The 19,253-nt window shown below is 37.4% G+C and overlaps 1 protein-coding gene across 1 annotated transcript in view; it reads left to right on the forward strand.

The window, feature by feature from the left end:
- The window catches only part of RET (ret proto-oncogene), a 76,911-nt gene extending 58,113 nt beyond the window's left edge, over positions 1 to 18,798 (forward strand). The window contains exons 11-20 of the mRNA XM_054382700.1: positions 312 to 568; positions 1,756 to 1,903; positions 5,070 to 5,177; positions 6,653 to 6,867; positions 6,976 to 7,098; positions 9,703 to 9,773; positions 13,081 to 13,218; positions 14,974 to 15,073; positions 16,570 to 16,717; positions 18,641 to 18,798. Of these exons, the coding sequence (XP_054238675.1) occupies positions 312 to 568; positions 1,756 to 1,903; positions 5,070 to 5,177; positions 6,653 to 6,867; positions 6,976 to 7,098; positions 9,703 to 9,773; positions 13,081 to 13,218; positions 14,974 to 15,073; positions 16,570 to 16,717; positions 18,641 to 18,798 (1,466 nt within the window). The remainder of the gene's footprint in view (positions 1 to 311; positions 569 to 1,755; positions 1,904 to 5,069; positions 5,178 to 6,652; positions 6,868 to 6,975; positions 7,099 to 9,702; positions 9,774 to 13,080; positions 13,219 to 14,973; positions 15,074 to 16,569; positions 16,718 to 18,640) is intronic.
- The last annotated feature ends 455 nt before the right edge of the window (positions 18,799 to 19,253 follow it).

A 19,253-nucleotide genomic window follows, 5' to 3' on the forward strand; every position in this document is an offset into this window, starting at 1 on the left:
TAACCAAAAAAATTCCCAAAAACCAAAAAGGTAAGTAGCCTATGTCTATAAAGATAAGTAACATGGGGGCTAGCTACCTATCCCTACATTTACACACACAGGCAAACAACTACCTGCTGGTGCCCAAAAATGTAGGTAGGTGCAGTAGCCTGACTTGCAAGTTCTCAAATTTCATTGAGAATTATTAGCTATTACATTTTCCTCTAGGTTTTTAAATTAGAGTTCTGTTTCTGTCACACCTGAGTGCATTATATGCACTGCCAAATTAGGAGATGACAATCAAGGTTCTAAGAGCTCTTCTTGATCCACAGAGCAACTTTGTGATGACATGTGCAAGACCGTGATAGCAGTGGCAGTGCTGGTGTCCTTCTTCATCTCCGTGCTGCTTTCTTCCTATTTCATCCATCGTTACCACAAGAATTCTCCAAAACCTCCGATTGCCTCAGCAGAAATGACCTTCCGGCGCCCAGCCCAGTCCTACCCCATCAGTTACTCTTCAACCAATGTCCGCCGGCCTTCTTTAGATTCCATGGAGAACCAGGTGTCAGTAGACACTTTCAAAATTCCAGTAAGCCAAGTATCTTTTTGTATGCTCTTTTTGATGTTTCTCTTGTTCTAGGAAACCTTGTTCATGCATGCAGAAAATATTACAGAGATGCAATCTGTATATAGAAACACCCAACTCAAGTAACATCAGTAATCATGTGGACAGGCAGGGAACTGAAGATATTGAGTGAGTAATTGGATAAACCATGTAATTTACTCTGTAAAGCCAGTATTTTCTTCCACTTTTCTTATGTTTTCATATATGCAACATCTTCGGTCTGATTTGAGCTGATGTTTTTTTCTAAATATAACTCTGCATTTGACAGTAGTGTGATTTTACTTCAGCACTGTCCAAATACAAATGAAGTATCAGCAGGTTTGCAGTCTCCGTGATAAGCCAGAGTACTTACAAGCATAACTTTAAAACAAACCAAAAAACTTAACTGAGAGCTGTTCTTGATTTCTGATGTACTGACTATAGATGTCAGCTGGTGTGGGAGTGTTACCCACATTTTAGTTTTTTTGCCCAGTTATGCTATGTTACTTTCAGTTTCTTCCGTGTTGAATCACATACTACCCAAGATGCCTGCCAGCTGGTGTGTTTTCATCAACCAACGTGGTAGAGAAACGCTGCTGCTTTGTATGACATTTCTGGCAACATCAAATCTATTTGAATGTTAGATACCAAGGTCTTCACAGACCTTCTGCTCTGTTGCTTTAATTTCTTATCTCTTTTGTACATCTGTCATCATTTTGAAACCTTAAGGCTTAATAACACTAGTTTAGTAAGAGGAGAATTGTTGTCTCTGATGATTTCTTAGGGGAAGCCCTATTCTACCAGTAAAACTGATTTACTTCCTTGTGAAGTCCAAGATCATATATTCACAGTTATTCTAAAAGGAAGCATTTATCGTTAAACACTTCATTTTGTATCCAATTTCCCAATCCATTATCCATAGACTACATGTACAGCCTGTTTTGAAGAAGGTGTTTTCAAGAGAACAGAAAAGAAACATTGGCAAACTACCTAGAGACTCAGAAGCTTTTATAGGAATACACTGATACTGATAAAAAGAGCAACCAGTCATTGAACGCTACAGCACACTTGTTCCTGAAGAATGGTTTCCTGTTGAACAGTGATGCTTTCAGTTTAGCTAGCCACCCCTTTCCTTGCTTCACCTTTTATAGGGTTTCTTTTCTCTCCTGCAGGAAGATCCAAAGTGGGAATTCCCTCGGAAAAACCTGGTTCTGGGTAAGACTCTTGGAGAAGGAGAATTTGGAAAGGTCGTCAAGGCAACAGCATTTCGACTCAAGGGAAGGGCTGGCTATACAACTGTAGCAGTGAAAATGTTAAAAGGTACATTCCCATCTGAGCCTGAAATGATTTGAAAACTATTTGTTGTAACCTCTGAATGGATTCTAAGAGGAGGGCTAACACAAATGTAAAAGGTCAGCTAAAAACAACCAGTGTCACAGCCTCTATTTCTTCTTACAGATTTCTGACTTTAGGAGCTAGTATCAAATTCATTGAGGAAGTAATTTCTACAAGTAATTCTAATTCATGATGTGCAAGAAGCTTGTCTTAACATAGCAAATATATTTAACTTTGTTTGACATTGATGGAAGTATTGCAAGAGTTTGTTAAAGCTTTCTGATTTTTTTTTTCTCACCCAGTTTTCTTTGACAGAGCTTTTTAAATAAGAAAGTTAAAATCACATCAAGAGACAGAACAGACAAGTTACTTTTCTGATTGAAAATGCCATCCACTTTTATAATTTCTGATCTGCTCTTCAATTACTGGGAGCTCTGCCAAACTGGCTTGAATAGCCCAGTGCTGTCTGCTGGTGTCTTCAGTTTTCCCTAAGACTTTAAAGCTGGGGAGAGCAAAGTGTCTAGAGAACACTAAGATGATAACACGAGACCTTGAGCTCAACCTTGCACTGCTGCTTATAAGTAAAAACATGTAATTATAAAAAAATGTTACTACTTATTACCGCAAATTGTTTAAAAAAAAAAAAAACACACCACAAAATGCAACATCTGCTGCTGCCTGAGAGCAAAGATCCTGCATATCCCATCCTTTTACCAAGGAAATGAATGCACTGTGAGGTGCGTGACTGCACTGCAAGGGGTACAGTGAAGAAAGGTCATATGGAGGAAGTCTAGGAGCTAAGTCTTCGGAAGTGAAGACTAGTTAACAATTGCTTGTAATACTTAACAACCTGTGTATCATTATCAATAGACATGTCTTAGTTGTGATTTAATTTCATATTTATTTGTGCCCTTAGTGGCACTGCATTTTCTAGCCGTTTTCATTAACACCATGTGACTGTGTTAAGATTCCAAGACCTAGTGATAAAAATGTTGCTTTACATGTAGACAATTTAACATTCAGCTTTCCCCAGCTGTTATGAAGGAAGTAATTGACGAAATTGATAATGTGAAGGGCCAACCCCTTATTTTAAGCAGCTAATTTTAATAAACTGATCTGACATTTGCAGTAATACTTCAGGCGCTAATAAATCCCTTTGTAACGTAAATTGCGTTGCAGATAGTTACCTGAAATTCCATTTTCCAACTCGACTGTGAAGAACATTTGTCATCCTGCAAATATTTGCCTGTTGTTACCAGCTTAACTGTTAACACATGACAACTCAAATATGAGAAACATTGCATTAGGAGACAGTGGTCTTCATAATACTGTCAGCAAGTATAAAGAACAGTTATTTTGGATCAGGCCAACATCACCTATCCTTTCCCTGTAACAGATGCAAAGGCGGTAATTTGTCCAAGCATTAGGGCCTCCCCACTGCCGGGTCTTTAAAAAGGAAGGGTATGTATACCAGTATGTTAATGGAGAAAGCCTCTTGTGTATTCCATAAAAGAGATCTCCTGCCTGAGCTGTGCAGTTGGGCACAATGTGTGGTTAAGGACAGTCTAGGGTGTGGCTCTCCCTACTTTGTTAATTCAACGTTATGTACTGGGAGGGACAGCAATGAGTAGTAAGTAATTAGCTGGGCCAAAGTAGTCCTAGAGATATGAATGGAGGTTTAAAGTAACAGAGGAATATTTGTTTCAGGCCATTATTGCCACCTTTCTCATATGAATTAAATCTGACCTCGAGCACAATACAAGTGGCCTCACTACAATAAAAAGGAAAACACCAACCAATATGTAAATGGCTATTATTTGCCATTGGTAAAAACAAGGGGCATAAAGCACCAAAACTTACTGCCTCCATTTGTACATCAAGGTTATTTTTCCAGCAGACAAACAAATATGTTATATGGGGAACTTCAGTCTGTTCCTGCACGTTAAAGAGTTTCGGAGCTAGAAAAATAGGATGTTCTTACAGGCATTAAGTTGATGTTGTTTATTTTTTGTTTCACATAAATGTATATTTTTGGTAGTCCCTACCAGTAGTGGAAGACCAGCCAATATTGCACTCCCTGGAGCAGAAGACTCTAGTCTGAGTGGAGGTTCAGACTATCAGATAATACGTCAAAAACCAGCATAGTACCAATACAAACATATACTAGAACAGAATGAAAAATTGTCATGACCAGGGCAAACTATTAGCACATGTATTATAAATGGCTATGTAAATAAATTATTTGGTGCTCACAGCCGTTATGGGAAAAGGTACAATACTACACTACCAAAGAGCAGAAGCTGAGCTTGTTTTTCATTAGCCTTATGTGAAGATGACCACATACTTGTCAGCTGCACAGTAATTGACACTGTGTAGGCACTGTCCAGGGAGGTTCTGTGTTTCAGAGAGGTTAAGGATGAGTTAGAAAAAGGGTTATCTCTGACCTGTGGTGTCTTTATGATGAGAGATTTCCCCAGTGTGTTAAAAAACTAAGTTTGTTAGAAGAATTCTGCAAAATCAAAATGCTTGAAAGCCTAATAAAGCCTCCAGGAGCTGTATATTGTCTATGATACCAGTGAAGTTTGTATATGTGTCTCTTAGTAAAATCAATCTGAACTGTATGTTTAGCTTCTGAACTCTACATGTGGATGTGTGCTACAAGTGTAAACTATTAGACTAGTGGAATTCTACTCCAAAAAATGTATTTAGGAGGAGCAAAGCTATATCATAGGAGTTAACTAAGTGAGTCTTTTTTGTCTGATCAACATAAAATCTTGCCTTTTGTATACTTCTGAAACTTCAGTTGCACTGATTTAACGTAAAAAGTTGGTTTAGAACACTAGAAAAGATCTGTAAAACTTTCATGTCATTATCTTCAAGACATTGGAGACTCTGGTCCTGAATCTTGGCTGACCTACTCCTTCTGTAGTCATTTGTATCAGGTTACCAAGCCAGAACAGCAGCAGACCCATTCCCTTGGCTTTGAAATAAATGACTGAAAGACAGAAAATTTTCCCTCCAGTGGGAAAACATGGAGTTTTCCAACCTCTTGCAAATTCCAAGTGGCTGATCTCATACTTCAGATGTTATGTAGAGAACTTTTGAGTAATGTCCTCCCAACCACAACTGTGTATTTCGACATTTCCTGCAGAAAATGCTTCCCAGAGTGAGCTGCGAGATCTACTTTCAGAGTTCAACCTCTTGAAACAGGTGAACCACCCTCATGTCATCAAACTTTATGGAGCCTGCAGTCAAGATGGTAAATATTAAAAGCTTGTTATAAAGATCAGAATGTCAAGCAAGTAAATAAAGAGATGGGTTTGGGCCATCGCTTAATAATTGCTGAGTACCTTTTAAATTTGCTGCTGGTTGGTAAAGTGAGGGACATACAAGAAAAATAATGTATGAAGGGATGAAGAAATGCTAATTCAGTGTAGCTAAGCATTATTCCTGTGCTTCTCTTCAGTACACATTTTGATTGTGAATCTAATTTACTACTGGTTCTTTTCCAACCAATCTATATTTTAATATTATGTTGATGGTCAGTAAGTGTTTTCAAATATGGGTTATATTTAAAGTTTAATCAGGCTTTCCTTATTGTTGTTACTGTTCCTACTAAAACAGTGCTTAGAGACCTCCCTTTGAAAAACAAAAACAAAACTCCAACCCCCACCCCAGACAACTACAGATCCTTTTTAAAAATAAAGCTGGATAGTTAGATTAATAGTTTTATTCCTCTGTCACAAAACTATTATAGTCTCCCTCTTACTGTTGAAATAGTTGCTAAAAGCCACAGTCATTGAAAGTATATTTCAAGGGGGTCAGTTTTCAGACATAAGTATTACAAACTGGCAATGAAGCAAATTTTCATTGTTATGCATAAGAACTGATCTGAATAATTTTTGTTCATTTTAAATGAAGTTGCATAGCAACATCCTCTTCCTTTTGCATCTGTACCGATGCATGCTGCAACCCTGGACCAAAGGCTTGCCTTCTTCACCCACCCAGTTCTGTTGCAAGTGACACTTTTACTTGTAGACAGAGAATACAATTCAGGACTGAGTCATCTCTGTGTTTTAGTAAGGTAATGAACCAGCAGGGTTTACAGATGTATTTTTTTTTTCCTTTTCAATACAATGTAATTTTTTCATCTCAAATGAAGTTAATTGTTTCTGAGTCACAGGCTTTTAATAAATACAAACTTAATTTATTAGTGTATGAGGTGGGAGGCTTTGATACAGCAGCATTAAAGCACAGAGTGGGTGTTATCCATGTGAGTAATGGGGAGAAGAAACCTATGGAATGTTTTTAAGTGCTCTGTAAAGGCACCTTAAATCTAACACCAGGATTAGCAGATAATTTGTAAGATCAGTATCATACTCTCCAAAAATCACTGTGATTTAAATGTTTATTTTTTTAAGTTTCTCTATGTTAGGCTGTTTCACAGATCTGGTTGTCTCTTTTTCAGTCTGAAATTATCTAGATGGGGGAACACAGGCAAAAGCCTAAATTCTGCTTTGATTTAGGCTGAAACTAAATCCTCCATCTTGCGCAGAAGCTGTAAACTAAAAATACTATATTATTCCATGGCTGATTTAGTGCCCTTTATGTAAAGACCACAGGTACCTGGTCCTGTGAGTGTTCAAAACACCGTGTCAATTAGCAGAGACTTAAAAAAAAATTGTAACATTTATCTATTAATTGTTTACTTACCAGTATGTTTGTTCGTTTCAGGCCCACTGTATTTGATTGTGGAATATGCTAAATATGGCTCCTTGCGCAGTTTCCTCAGGGAGAGTAGAAAAGTAGGACCAAGCTACGTGGCTAGTGATGGCAACAGAAATTCAAGTTATTTGGACAACCCTGATGAGAGAGCCTTAACCATGGGAGATCTGATATCATTCGCATGGCAGATATCACGAGGAATGCAGTACCTTGCAGAAATGAAGGTAGGGCAGTCTAACAGTGATCCAAGCATGTCCTTGTGATAGATGGTCATGCCTGCAGCTGGTTCCTCCACAAGCAACATAAACACTGTTGTTGGTTTCTTCCAAAAGCTTGTCCATCGTGATTTAGCAGCCAGAAACGTATTGGTGGCAGAAGGGCGCAAAATGAAGATTTCTGATTTTGGCCTCTCCCGTGACGTGTATGAAGAAGATTCATATGTCAAGAGGAGCAAGGTACAGTGCATACTAAAAACAGTAGTGAGAATTATTACCTAATCAAGAGAATGATTTTATGCTGCAGGACTTGAGCACAGAAGAAAAAGATAGTAGCTGATTTTTAGCTAGAAAAACTCTCTATAATAAAGAAATGAAAATGAAGCAAAATTACGAGCTTAATCAGTGGGACAGTAATATTTATTTATTTATATACACACACATACATATATATACACACACACACACATCCATCCATCCATACATATGTATGTATATACATATATATATATATAGTGTGTGTGTCTGTAAAACATGTATCATATTTAAGTTATCTTTACCATCTCCAACTCTTTCTGTTCACTTGTCAACCAAGCTGGCTTATTTCTAATACTTAGAAGTTAATAAAAGTAAAAGAATGGTCACTATGATGTTCAAGGCCTTGGAGCATCTGACATGCAAGGAGAGGCTGACAGACCTGGGTTTGCTTAGCCTGAAGAGAAGAGGGCTCAGGGGAATCTTACTGATGTATGTGAATAACCTATGGGAGGGAATAAAACCAACAGAGCCAGGCTCCTTCTCATTGTGGCCCTGTCACAGGACAAGATGCTATGAGAGCCATTTTAAATATGAGGAATTCCACTTAAAAAGAAGAAAATTTTGGGGTGGTGGTTTTTTTTTGTGGGTTGGTTTTGTTTTGTTTTGTTTTTAACTGTAATAGGGATTGAACACTTGAACAGCCTGCCCAGAGAATCTCTATTCCTGGAGGTAATCAAAACCTGTCTGGAAATAGTCTCCAGAAACTGCTGTGGCTGACCATTCTCTGAACAGAGGGGTGAGGTTCCTGTCCATCTCAGTAGTTCTGGGATCCTGTGAAAAGTGAAGAGAAGGAAGGACAGATCTGCTGTTATTTAAAATCCCAAGGAGTTTAAAAAAACTCAGATAACTTCTGTGAAGATCCTAATTTCCAGAATTGTCACATTTGTGCAAAAGATTCGGAGCAAAGGTGTCCTGGAAATACTTCCAACTGTGTGAAAGATACCAAATCTTAATCAAAATTGTCTATTACAAGTCAGGGTAGGTTAGGAGCTAATACTATCTGTCAGAGGTTATTTAAAGTAATTGTGTTGCCTGTCACAGTAAATTATTGTCTGGTGCCTGGATACATTTCTTCCTGCTGGCAGTGTTCAGCATACAGTGATGCTGCAACCTACTAGGACAGGGCAAAGGAAATCTGATGGAAAGATGGTTTATTGAGTCACATGACTCCTTCTTTGAAAAGAAATGCTTGAGCTTAACAACTTTCAGACTGAGAAGTTAAGGCTTGTCATTATTTATTCATGTAAAAAATACTGTTAAATACAGCAAGCCAAATCCTGCTTTCTGCCTATCTGTATCTACCTGTCGCTGACATCTGCAGAACTTCTAGAAGTCAAACCGAGGCCAGACTCTGATGTTCACCAGCACTACTCTATTGACTTCTAAGATGAGTAGTGTTAGTTCAGATGCCTCTATGACTTAGTATGAAAGGCCTGTCAACAGATTTTTTTTTTTTGCATATGAAAATGTTAGAATTTTATTAAAGTATTTCCATAAATATTACAAATTTTCAGTTTAGCTTTCCCTGTTTTTTCAGGTCACTTCGTATGAATATTTTATAAGTCAAAATGAGTTGTGAAGGAAAAAAAATTTGGAAGACATAGTCATATATAAAAGGGCTTTGTTTTCTTCGTTTAGATGTTTCTGTTTTACACTGATCTGTACCAGTTGCTCTGTATTTTAAGAATGATGCATTTTTATAAAGGCAGTTTCATTTTATTTGGTGGGGTGTTGATGAAAAATTTTCTCTTTATTTCTGAGACATTTGTCACTGTAGTATTATTCAAAGCCTAGGGAAATGAGAAAAAGAAAAGGAAAAAAAAAAAAGTGGAAGGAAGAAGGATAAGTTTCAAATCCTACCAAAACAGTTGCACAAGAATCAAGGCATGTGAATGCTAGTGATCTTGTGATGGTTGTGAAATGTCTTGAAAATTCTGGAAAGCTAGATTTTTTTAGGAGTATCTGGAGCAGGCTTCTCAGATTTTATCAATCCGTTTCTGCTAGTATCAACTTGTAGATTCAGTTTAGTAGCCAGTAACCAAATATAACTGTTCAGATGCTGTTCTGAAACCACAAATATCTTAAACATCTAGGTGGTTGCATTTATACATCATCCTTAATACACGTAAGACAGCTCTTCTCCTTTAATCATCATTCCCCATAATTTTGCATTTGCACATTTCCCAAAAGTAATGGGAGGACAGGTATTCATATCTGGAGAATATAACTCTTTGGATGCAGCACTTTGTTAAGAAGAGAGTTGAGTTTATCTGACTTAAGCTGGTGGCCATCTGGGAAAAAGAAACACAATACCTTATTGTACATAATTAGATCACTGAAGTGTGTGGAATGAAATGAATTTGTTCTCACTTTGAATTTTTTTTTTTTAAATGAAATGCCCAATCATTCAGTCCACCAGAAAATATTAGAGTATGGATAGAGTACCTGTTTTGAAATACCCTGGTGTTCCACTTGGAAACTTAATTTTCAGACCAGTAATTGCTTTGTTCCTTTGTTCCCTCCTAGGGTCGGATACCTGTTAAATGGATGGCCATAGAGTCCCTGTTTGATCATATCTATACCACACAAAGTGATGTGTAAGTGTAAATTCTTGTATTTTTTATGGTTTGTGTACTTGCTTAAGGAGATGAGGGGAAAAAGCACAGATACTGTAAAATAACTAGTTTAACCTCTAAGGGGCTTCAAAAGCCTCAGTATTTGTGCCTGATTTTTTGCTAGGTAGGATTTTGATACTTTCCAGGCTACCCTTGAAAGAGGATCTGACATTTCACTTTGAGGGAAAATACTTTGATATTACGGTACATACAAATAGGAACCTTTTGGTTTGTACTTCTAAAATTATTTACATTCACTTTTTACTCTTCTCTTTGAAGGTCAGAGCAGATTTAATGAAAAAGCCCAAACAATTTCTTGCCTTGGGAACTCCTTACAAAATTTCCAAATTATTTTCATTTACTCACTTGGAGTAAGAAAAAAAAAAAAGATTGGGGTAATTCTCAGGAGAATGTTGCCTTTACTTAGGTCTATTTAGAGGTTTTTCTGGGTCTCTATCCTTCTCAGAGTATCTGTTGTGCTGAGTTGTGTCTCCAGAATGACTTTTTCCAGAGAAATGTTAAAATCGTTTCAACAGCTTGTTTGTGTATTTTTAATTTCGTCATTTTCTGCAAAACAGATTTGTCACTGTGGTTTGGGGCCAGAGCAGGTTGTGTTGCCATGTAACTGCCTCCTCTGTGATCGGTGATTGTTCTTCTGGATCCTATACCACTCCTCCTTGCTTGTTTTCCTGATGGTTTCTAGTAAGCCTAGGAGCCCATCTCTTGTATATGCGATAAAACACCACACAAAGATTGCCCAGCTGGCATTCAGCAAGCCTGTTCAGAGCCCTGGACAGCACACTGGTGCTGTGTAGCTTTACTGCTTCCCAGATCTGGATTTATCTCCATGTAAATCCGTGCTGATTTACCAGCTTTCTTGGAGATGCCTCAGGTATTCTTAACAGAGCACTGCATTTCACTTTGTAGGTCTGTTTCAACACAATGGCATAAAAGGTCTGCCACACTTCTAACAGTGCCTTTGACTCACTGGTTAGGTCACCTTCACTATTCATGTCATTGCACATGAAGTAATCTAAAAGTGTTATCTAGCCCTTCCTAATTTAGCCAAGTCCCTACAGAACAGTACTGAGACACACAGAATGTTAGTTTGGAAAGGACCTCCAGAGATCATCAATTCCAACCCCCCTGACAAAGCAGGATCACCTAGGGCAGGTCACACAGGAATTCATCCAGGTGGGTTGTAAAAGTCTCCAGAGAAGGAGACTCCACAATCTCTCTGGGCAGCCCATTCCAGTGCTCTGTTGCCCTCACTATAAAGGTTCCATGAATGCCATTTCAGCAGCAGCTGTGGTGATGCAGTTCTGTTTCAGGTAAACGTATATATTAATATGCCCAACAACCATTCCAATATGCTCTTCTTTGTTTCTGATGCCTTATGTTTCTGTTTTCCAGCTGTTGCTTCCTTCTTTTCCAGCCTTCCTATATAGTTAGTGGTTAGCAGAGCTTAATAGCAGTACCACTTGCCAGCATTTACAAAATCCCTTTTTTGCTTCAGAGGTTGATGACATCAGTGGAAAGCTATCCACTGTCTTCCTTCTCACATATTTTTATTTCCTGGCTTCTTCTGATCACATTTTTATTCAGTAAAAAATACAGCACAATGGGAAATTTTTCATTTCCCGTTTTTCCTCCCACAGTGTTTAATTTGTATAATGATTTGAAATCATTGCAGCGTTCTACAGCATTCTATTATTATATGCCCATTTAGTAAACAACTTTAATTAAGAAATTATTAATCTACTCCCTCCTTCCATATTTGTAGAATTCATCTTAAGCAGATGTATTTTAAAAATAAAACTTGCCATGCTACAAAGTTTATTTCAGTTCATCTTGGACAGAATTATAACCTCATAGTAGAGCATAATTGGCTTCAAAAAGCTTATGAGGAGGTATATTAATAAAGTATATGAAAATGCTATAAATATTCATTAGCTTTCAAGAATGTACAGGGTGATTAAACATTAATTCAGTGAATGGCATTAAGGAGAAAAATGGCAGCATAGCACTTAGGACTGCGAGACAATGGCTTCTGTGCCAATTTTGGAAGTTTTATTGCTGTGCTTTGGGGGTTACTATTGGTCTTTAAAATGTGAGAAGCACAGGTGGAATGGATTCAGACAGGAGGTGGCATTTGTGGCTAACATTTTGAGATGGAATTTTCACACAAGGCTGCTTGTTTTGGCATTAAATGTATAACTCTTCCCAAAATCTTCTTAGAATTGGAGTTTTCACAGAAATTACCTAATGAGGAGAGCACTAAAGCTAACATTTGTCATAAACTGTATGTAATTTTGATTCCTGATGCATTCCATTGAATATCCCCTTTGAACGATACAGTGTTGGTTGATTTCCTGCATTTTGAACACCCAGATTTTGGCATTTCTGTCAGTTGAACACATCCAGAGCACTTTGTAGCTTCTTCAAGTCTTGAAAAGCCTTCCAGTAAGGAAAAGACAACATTTTTGCCTCTCTTTTCCTGACCTGACCTCCAAAAATGGACTATTGTAATCTATGTATCTAAAATATTTCCAACCCATTGAGCAAGGTCTTTATGTCCAAGCTCCTCAATAAAGTAGGTTAAAATCGTCACCAGTTCTTCTGTTCCTTTCAGAAAACAGTGTCTTCTGTATTCCATTCTATGTTAACCTACATTTAAGGCATTAATTATTTACAGACAAAAATCTATCCTCTTCTTTTATCACCTTTAAGAAGAAAATGAAGTCCTGAATGACTGAAATGGCTCAAAAGACTAGATGAAGTCAAAGGTGTTACTTATGATTGGAGTAAACACATTGTGCATATGAAGAAACAGAACCTCATCATCAAGACAGCAAACTAGTCCCTTGGTAACTGGTTGAGCTGCACTGTGTAAATTTAGACAGTTATTTCTGAAAAGGACTATAAGGGCTAATTAGGGAGGTTAAATTCTTTCTGTAGCCAAAGGAAAAACAGAGACATCTCCAGGAGCACTGTACACACAAAACCCAAGCCTTTGGGCTGGGCCACCATGGGAAGGGCTTTCTCAGGATACAGTTAGCTTTCACAATGAATAAAAGAAGGGTATCCTTTATGTCTGCTGTCTTGGTTCTAATCTTTTTCATGAGCAGTGTTTGAGAACAATATGCATTGTTCTATGGCCCCTCTGACCCAGCAATCACGTGAATTTGAGCAGGTTTTTAAAACATTAGAAAGAGATTTGTTGGGTGAAAACCAAACTAAGCTCCTGAAACATACCACTCTAAATAAAACCTCATTTTCTCTTTTTCAGATGGTCATTTGGAGTTCTGCTATGGGAAATTGTAACTTTAGGAGGCAATCCTTACCCAGGTATTGCTCCTGAACGACTCTTTAACCTCCTGAAAACAGGCTATAGAATGGAGAGACCAGAAAACTGCAGTGAAGAAATGTAAGTACCTCTTGACCTGATTAAATTTAGGAAATATCTCTTGAATAAATACTTTTTTCAAAAGGGTTTAAGTAAATAGCACATAAATGGTATGTGTATCTCAGAGGGATAATCAAAATACGTGGTACTTGAATATGATGAAATTAGTGAACAATAAAGTGCAAGAAGAGAATTGCCAAGAGAATTCTTGCAGCTACATCCAGACCATTTGTAGGATATTGAATAACATGTTTGCCAAACAATTAAAACAGTTTGAATATTGAAAACTTTTGAGGGTTGGGGGAGGAGGAGAAATTCATAAAACACAGTTTTACCTGAAATATTCAAGAAAATGTTTCAGTACTTTTCTGAAAATGAGATAGATGTTCCATCTCTGCTCATTGGCTATTAGTTGTCCTGGCATTACATAGGAGAAGTGATTCCTTGACAGAGAAACCTACGCTCCAGGAGACACAAACTTTCCATGACTAGATAAACCCATCACAATTTCTTTACTATTTGGAGACAGTTTATATTTTATTTGCTCATTTACTAAAATACACTCAATGTGAAATATCTTCTCTAGGGTTCTTCCAATGCATTTGGAGGTAAGGCATAATTTTATGTTCAGCGTGGGAATCTACCTGGTCATGGTCAGGTTTATTAAGAAGGGTACTGAATTTAGTGCAAGGTAGAAATTTACAAGTGTCGCTGGAAAATATCCTTTAGCAAATACTTAATATTTAATTTTTTTTTCATTCATCTCAACAGGAAGCAAGAAAATTCTTTAAACATATGTTATATCATTGATTATTACTAAGTTAGGTCAGTTGTCTATATCTGAGTTTGTTCTTTTATTCAAACCACATGATGGTTTTCTGACTGGCTCAGATTTCTGTTTTACTCAAAATATTTTTCTGACAGGCTTCGAAATCCCATTTTAAGGATCGTTTTTCTTCAATTGCATTCATTGCTTTACTTAGTCAAGTAAGAAAGAGATCATGGATGAAGACAAAAAATGCAATGCTTTCCAACAGTTTTCCATAGTTCCTGTAGCCAACTATTTCCAAAATTAGAACACTTTTATGACTACATCAGTCAGGAAAATACTTGGAGCTAGAAAAACATGAGCCACACAGATTGGAAAGTTACACATTCAGAACTTAGCCAGTGTCTGTCTGACATTCACACAACTGTACAACTTAAATTCCGCTCCCTTTCATTTCCATGCTGTATGCTATAGAAGCGATTATAGACAGAATAAGGGTGTAATCAAAGTAGCAACAATAGAAGTAATCAAACGAATGTTAGTTTATGCAAATAGTCTCAGGATAGGCTTCACGTGGAAGAAAAGTTTACGGAAACATTTCAGAGTTTAAACAAAGTTAGACTTTCTGATAAAACAGCAGTGATGATACACAAAATTATTCAAAGATATATGCAAACAAAGTCAATTAAAAAGCTGCCGTGCTGCCTACCCATGAGGTGGCTCTTGGAGAAAGTGAAAATAATGTTAAGAAACCTGGGACTACAATCCTTCAAAGACAGTCAAGACCCATCATCATTTGAACTCTTAAAAATTCGTAAAACTAAAAGCCCATTCTTGTGAATGACAGTTATTGATTCAAGGGGATGTTTAACATTACTTGCAACAAAAATTGATGTATTTGTGGATGGCCTTCATGCCACAGTTCAACTTCAGTATTTTAAATTGTTTAAGCAGAAGCATGACTCCTAACAATTTTGGGATTTTTCCCACCTTGCGGCGGGTCACAGGTACAACCTGATGTTGCGCTGTTGGAAGCAAGAACCTGATAAAAGACCAACATTTGCTGAGATCAGCAAGGAGCTAGAGAAAATGATGGTGAAGAGCAGGGTAAGTGTATGAAAACATGAGTTTTTGAAAGTTTGTGTGATCCAAGGTCTGGAATACCTCTTGTATGAGGATAGGCTGAGGGAGCTGACGAGAAGACTCGGGGGGACCCTATAGTTGCCTTCCAATACCTGAAGGTATCCTACAGAAAGGCTGGAGAGAGACTTTTCATAAGGGTGCCTAGTGATAGGACAAGGGGGAATGGTTTTAAGCTGAGGGAAAGTAGGTTTAGACTGGATCTGAGGAAGAATTTCTTCAGTACAAGGGTGATGGGACTCCAGAAGGCGGTTGTGGATGCCTTCTCCCTGGGGGAGTGTTCAAGGCCAGGCTGGACGACGCCTTGAGCAGCCAGGTCTGGTTGAGAGGCATCCCTGCCGGTGGCAGGGAGGTTGGAGTAGATGATCCTTAAGGTCCCCTCCAACCTAAGCCCTTCTATCATTCTATGATTTGAGAGTGTTGGTGGCATTTACACTGGGTGCAAAAAGGACTATTAAAGAAATGGAAGCAATTTTGTTTAGAATATGAAAACACATTCATTGAAAATGGCAGAGTGAAAGGTCTAGACTGTACATTAAATCACTAGCTTGTCAACCACAAATTTACAGCTGCTGAGAATTTGTATGCAAACGATCTGTATGTCCAGTGACAGAGTTGTAATACAGAGGCTGGCAAGGTTTCTGAAATTTTAATCATAATTAAACCCAAAGTCAGTCCAAGATAGAGCTTGACTAATTAGTCATTTTTCTTCTTGCTCTTCTGAATGAAAAATTCTTAAAATCTTTTATTTTACAAAATTGGGTAACTTCACCTTTTTAAAGATCAATATCAGTAAATGTCCAAAAGAAAAGCTATTTTGAAAGGAAAAAAGTATATTTTAGATTAGTTGAAAATGCTTCACGTTTCTTTTTTTCATCAAAGCAATTCAGCAGCATAGATGAAAACCTATGAATTCTTACAGCTTGACCTAAATATTTGGGTTTAGAACAGTACCAACAAAAGCTTTATTTGGCAATTTTATACATGGTTATGTAATAACTTTTGTACAATGAGAAGAAGATCTGAGTACCTTCTCCTTTAAGCGAACATGTCTATAGAATTGTTCATATTTTATGTGTATCTATCTCTCTCTATATATGTATCTATATATACAGATGTGTGTATGTACAGATACAGATATATATTAGGAATACAGGAAACTGAAGGTCAAATACATCAGTTAGTACAGCCCTTTAACAACTTCTTGGTTGTTTTACTGATATGCAGAAATAAGTAAGGGAAGTTTGAATATGTCTCGGGTGTGTCTGGTGCACAGGCAAATCAGACACTTCCAAAGATGGTACAGCTGCAGAAAGGGAGAGCCAGAGGTGCTATCAAAAGACAAAGGCAGTGGGGTCTGTAGTTAACCGTGCTGAAGAAACCAGAAGCACATTTAACTTTTACACCTAACCAGCAATGCTGCTAGACATGTTAACCCAACTTGTTCTGTGTTCACTTCTTAGGACTACTTAGATCTTGCGGCTTCCACACCTTCTGATTCCTTACTTTATGATGATGGGCTCTCAGAAGAGGAGACACCACTCGTGGACTGTAATAATGCTCCCCTCCCTCGAACCCTCCCTTCCACATGGATTGAAAACAAACTCTATGGTAGAATTTCACATGCATTTACTAGATTCTAGCAACACCAAAAAAAAAAAAATTCTTCTGCACTGTTCTCAGACTCTGTAACCCCATTACAGTGTTTCTTGTCTGAATGAAGCCAATCAAAATTTGCTTGGAAGCTTCTTTTGGGTTTTTTTGTTTGTTTGTTTTTTTCTTTTGGTAAATGTCAAAGTTTGCATCAGGATCATCCTTTAGTCATTTTGCAGCTGTGTTTAAAATAAATGTTTTTAAAAGGATGTGAAAATAAGTGAAATGACTAGCTATCATACAGTAAAAGAAAAAAAAAAGATCAGGGAAGTATTCTCAGGGGAAATAAAAAATGTTAATGAGTATCTAATTCAACTATGCTATTGAGGGAGGCTGGGAATGTTTAAAGTATGTTAGATTCTGCAGCTCTAATTTAAGCAATAGATGTTTTGGGTTTTTTTTTTTAATACTGTTTTTTGCTATAGCTCAATGGTAAGACCCATCTGCAACATCTTTCATTCATCTAGATGGATTTCTACATTTCAGCTGTTGTTAATACATTCTGAATCCATAAGCTGAAATGTCTAGTTAATGTATCATAGAATGAAACCAGAGTATTACATACAGAAGGTACAAATACTGTATATAAGTATTACAGACAGACTGCATCAACATGTTATTTAACAAAATTAATTAACAATGGGCATTTTGAAAATACTCTCAGCTGTTTTCACGTCCTTTGATTTAGTATGAAAATGTCAGTACTAAAATTTGATTGAATGATGTAGCAAGTGTTTTTAAAAAGAACATATGCTTTCATATTGTGATGGTGAGATGGACAGTAAAAATGGTTCTTGCCAAAACTCCTACATTTTGTCTCCTGATTAAATATTCTACATGTTTTTTAGATATTTACTAACATCTTAGATTTTTTTTTTTCCTCATTCTTCAAGCAGTATGACTTTTGAAAAGTTGTATCTTTTAACTTGAAACTTGCCATCAAGACATGGCTTTGAGTCTGTTTTTGATCTATACCCTAGCTATAATTTTCTTTAATAGGTTCCCTCATCTCATGTTCACCTTGGGGCACCTAGTGGCCAGATTGTTAAAAAGAATGCAGTAACATAAAAAGTTGCCACCAAGGCTGTTGGCAGATGCCGAATGCTTAATAGACCACAAAATCATATTTCTGTTTTTTGAAAATCTTCACCCTGGTATGGTTCTCTGCTTGTACAGCTGGATCAACATGGTACTAAGCACTCCGCTTTCATTTCAGTGATCACTTGTGCCTAAACTGAGAGGCAGTTAGTCGATTCAATGCAAATAATTACCTGTCTGAAATATACATTTAAATGCTGAATCAAGACAAGAGTGCTCAGGACTTTGTTGGACTTTACTCAGTTGTGCTCCTCAGATTTCCTAAAATTAAGCAGGGGATCCTTGGTGAGGGTGTGAGAGTGTCCCCAAAAACTCACTGAAGCCAAAGGGAAGTCACCCATTTAAGTAAATGGAAATACTCTCAGTCATTGGAATGGACTTTGGATCCTGTCCCAAACAAGTTTATTAATTCTTGGAGCACTTCCTGTACAGCAAGAACTTCCTTTTGCAAAGCAATATGTTGCTACACGATTGTTAAAAAAAGGAAATTCTGGAAAGTTGGAGACTCGTCAGAAGAAAAATTATTAGTTTTTTATTATGCACTGTGTGTGCGTGCACTTTTTTTTTTTTTTTATCAAGTAAGCACTTTATTTTTTCTGGGGTTTTGCCTACGTCTGAATTTGTGCTTCAGGGATTTTGAAACATCATTTATGTGAATTGATTTGGGACAAAATCCAGTGGACTGGCTTAAAATATTGAAGGGAGTTTTGCCAAGGGCCTTACTGTCTGCACATGAAGTTATGGTTCTTCAGTGCAGAAAAAATTATCTGTTTTCATTTTTAGGCATGTCATACCCGAACTGGCCTGAGGAGAGCCCCGTTCCACTCACAAGATTCGATGGCACTAACTCTGTGTTTTCAAGATATGCAAATGATAGTGTATATGCTAACTGGATGGTTTCACACTCAGCGGCAAAATTTATGGACAAGTTTGATAGCTAAAATTTTCTTTGTGAAAGGTAACGGACTCCTGAGGGGAAGAAAGATGCAAAGAATGGAAAGTCCACTGGCTCATTCTTTGTGCAATCAACAACTAACTTTTAAATTGGCAAACCCTTTTATTGGTAGTTTCTAAAATGCGTTACACATGCTGAAGACTATAATTGGTGATTTCCCCTTTCAGAAAATATATCAGGCTGGATAAGAGTCGTAGTTCCAGTACTTCTTTCTAGGTTGCCATTTTGCATATGGTTCCATTTGGCAACTTACTGCAAATGGCCTTGTACTTCATTCTTGCTGTTTTTCAGACTATCCTGTGTTACAGCTTTCTTGAGTGGAAAAATGTACTTGAACTGCTACTTTTATAGTGGCTGTTTCCATACAACCACTTGATCTATGTAGGAAGCACAAACAATATATGGAAGGGAGGGGGGAAAACGTGGTCCCAAATTACTGAG

The sequence above is a fragment of the Indicator indicator genome, chromosome 7, assembly GCF_027791375.1.
Source record: "Indicator indicator isolate 239-I01 chromosome 7, UM_Iind_1.1, whole genome shotgun sequence".
NCBI lineage: Eukaryota > Metazoa > Chordata > Aves > Piciformes > Indicatoridae > Indicator > Indicator indicator.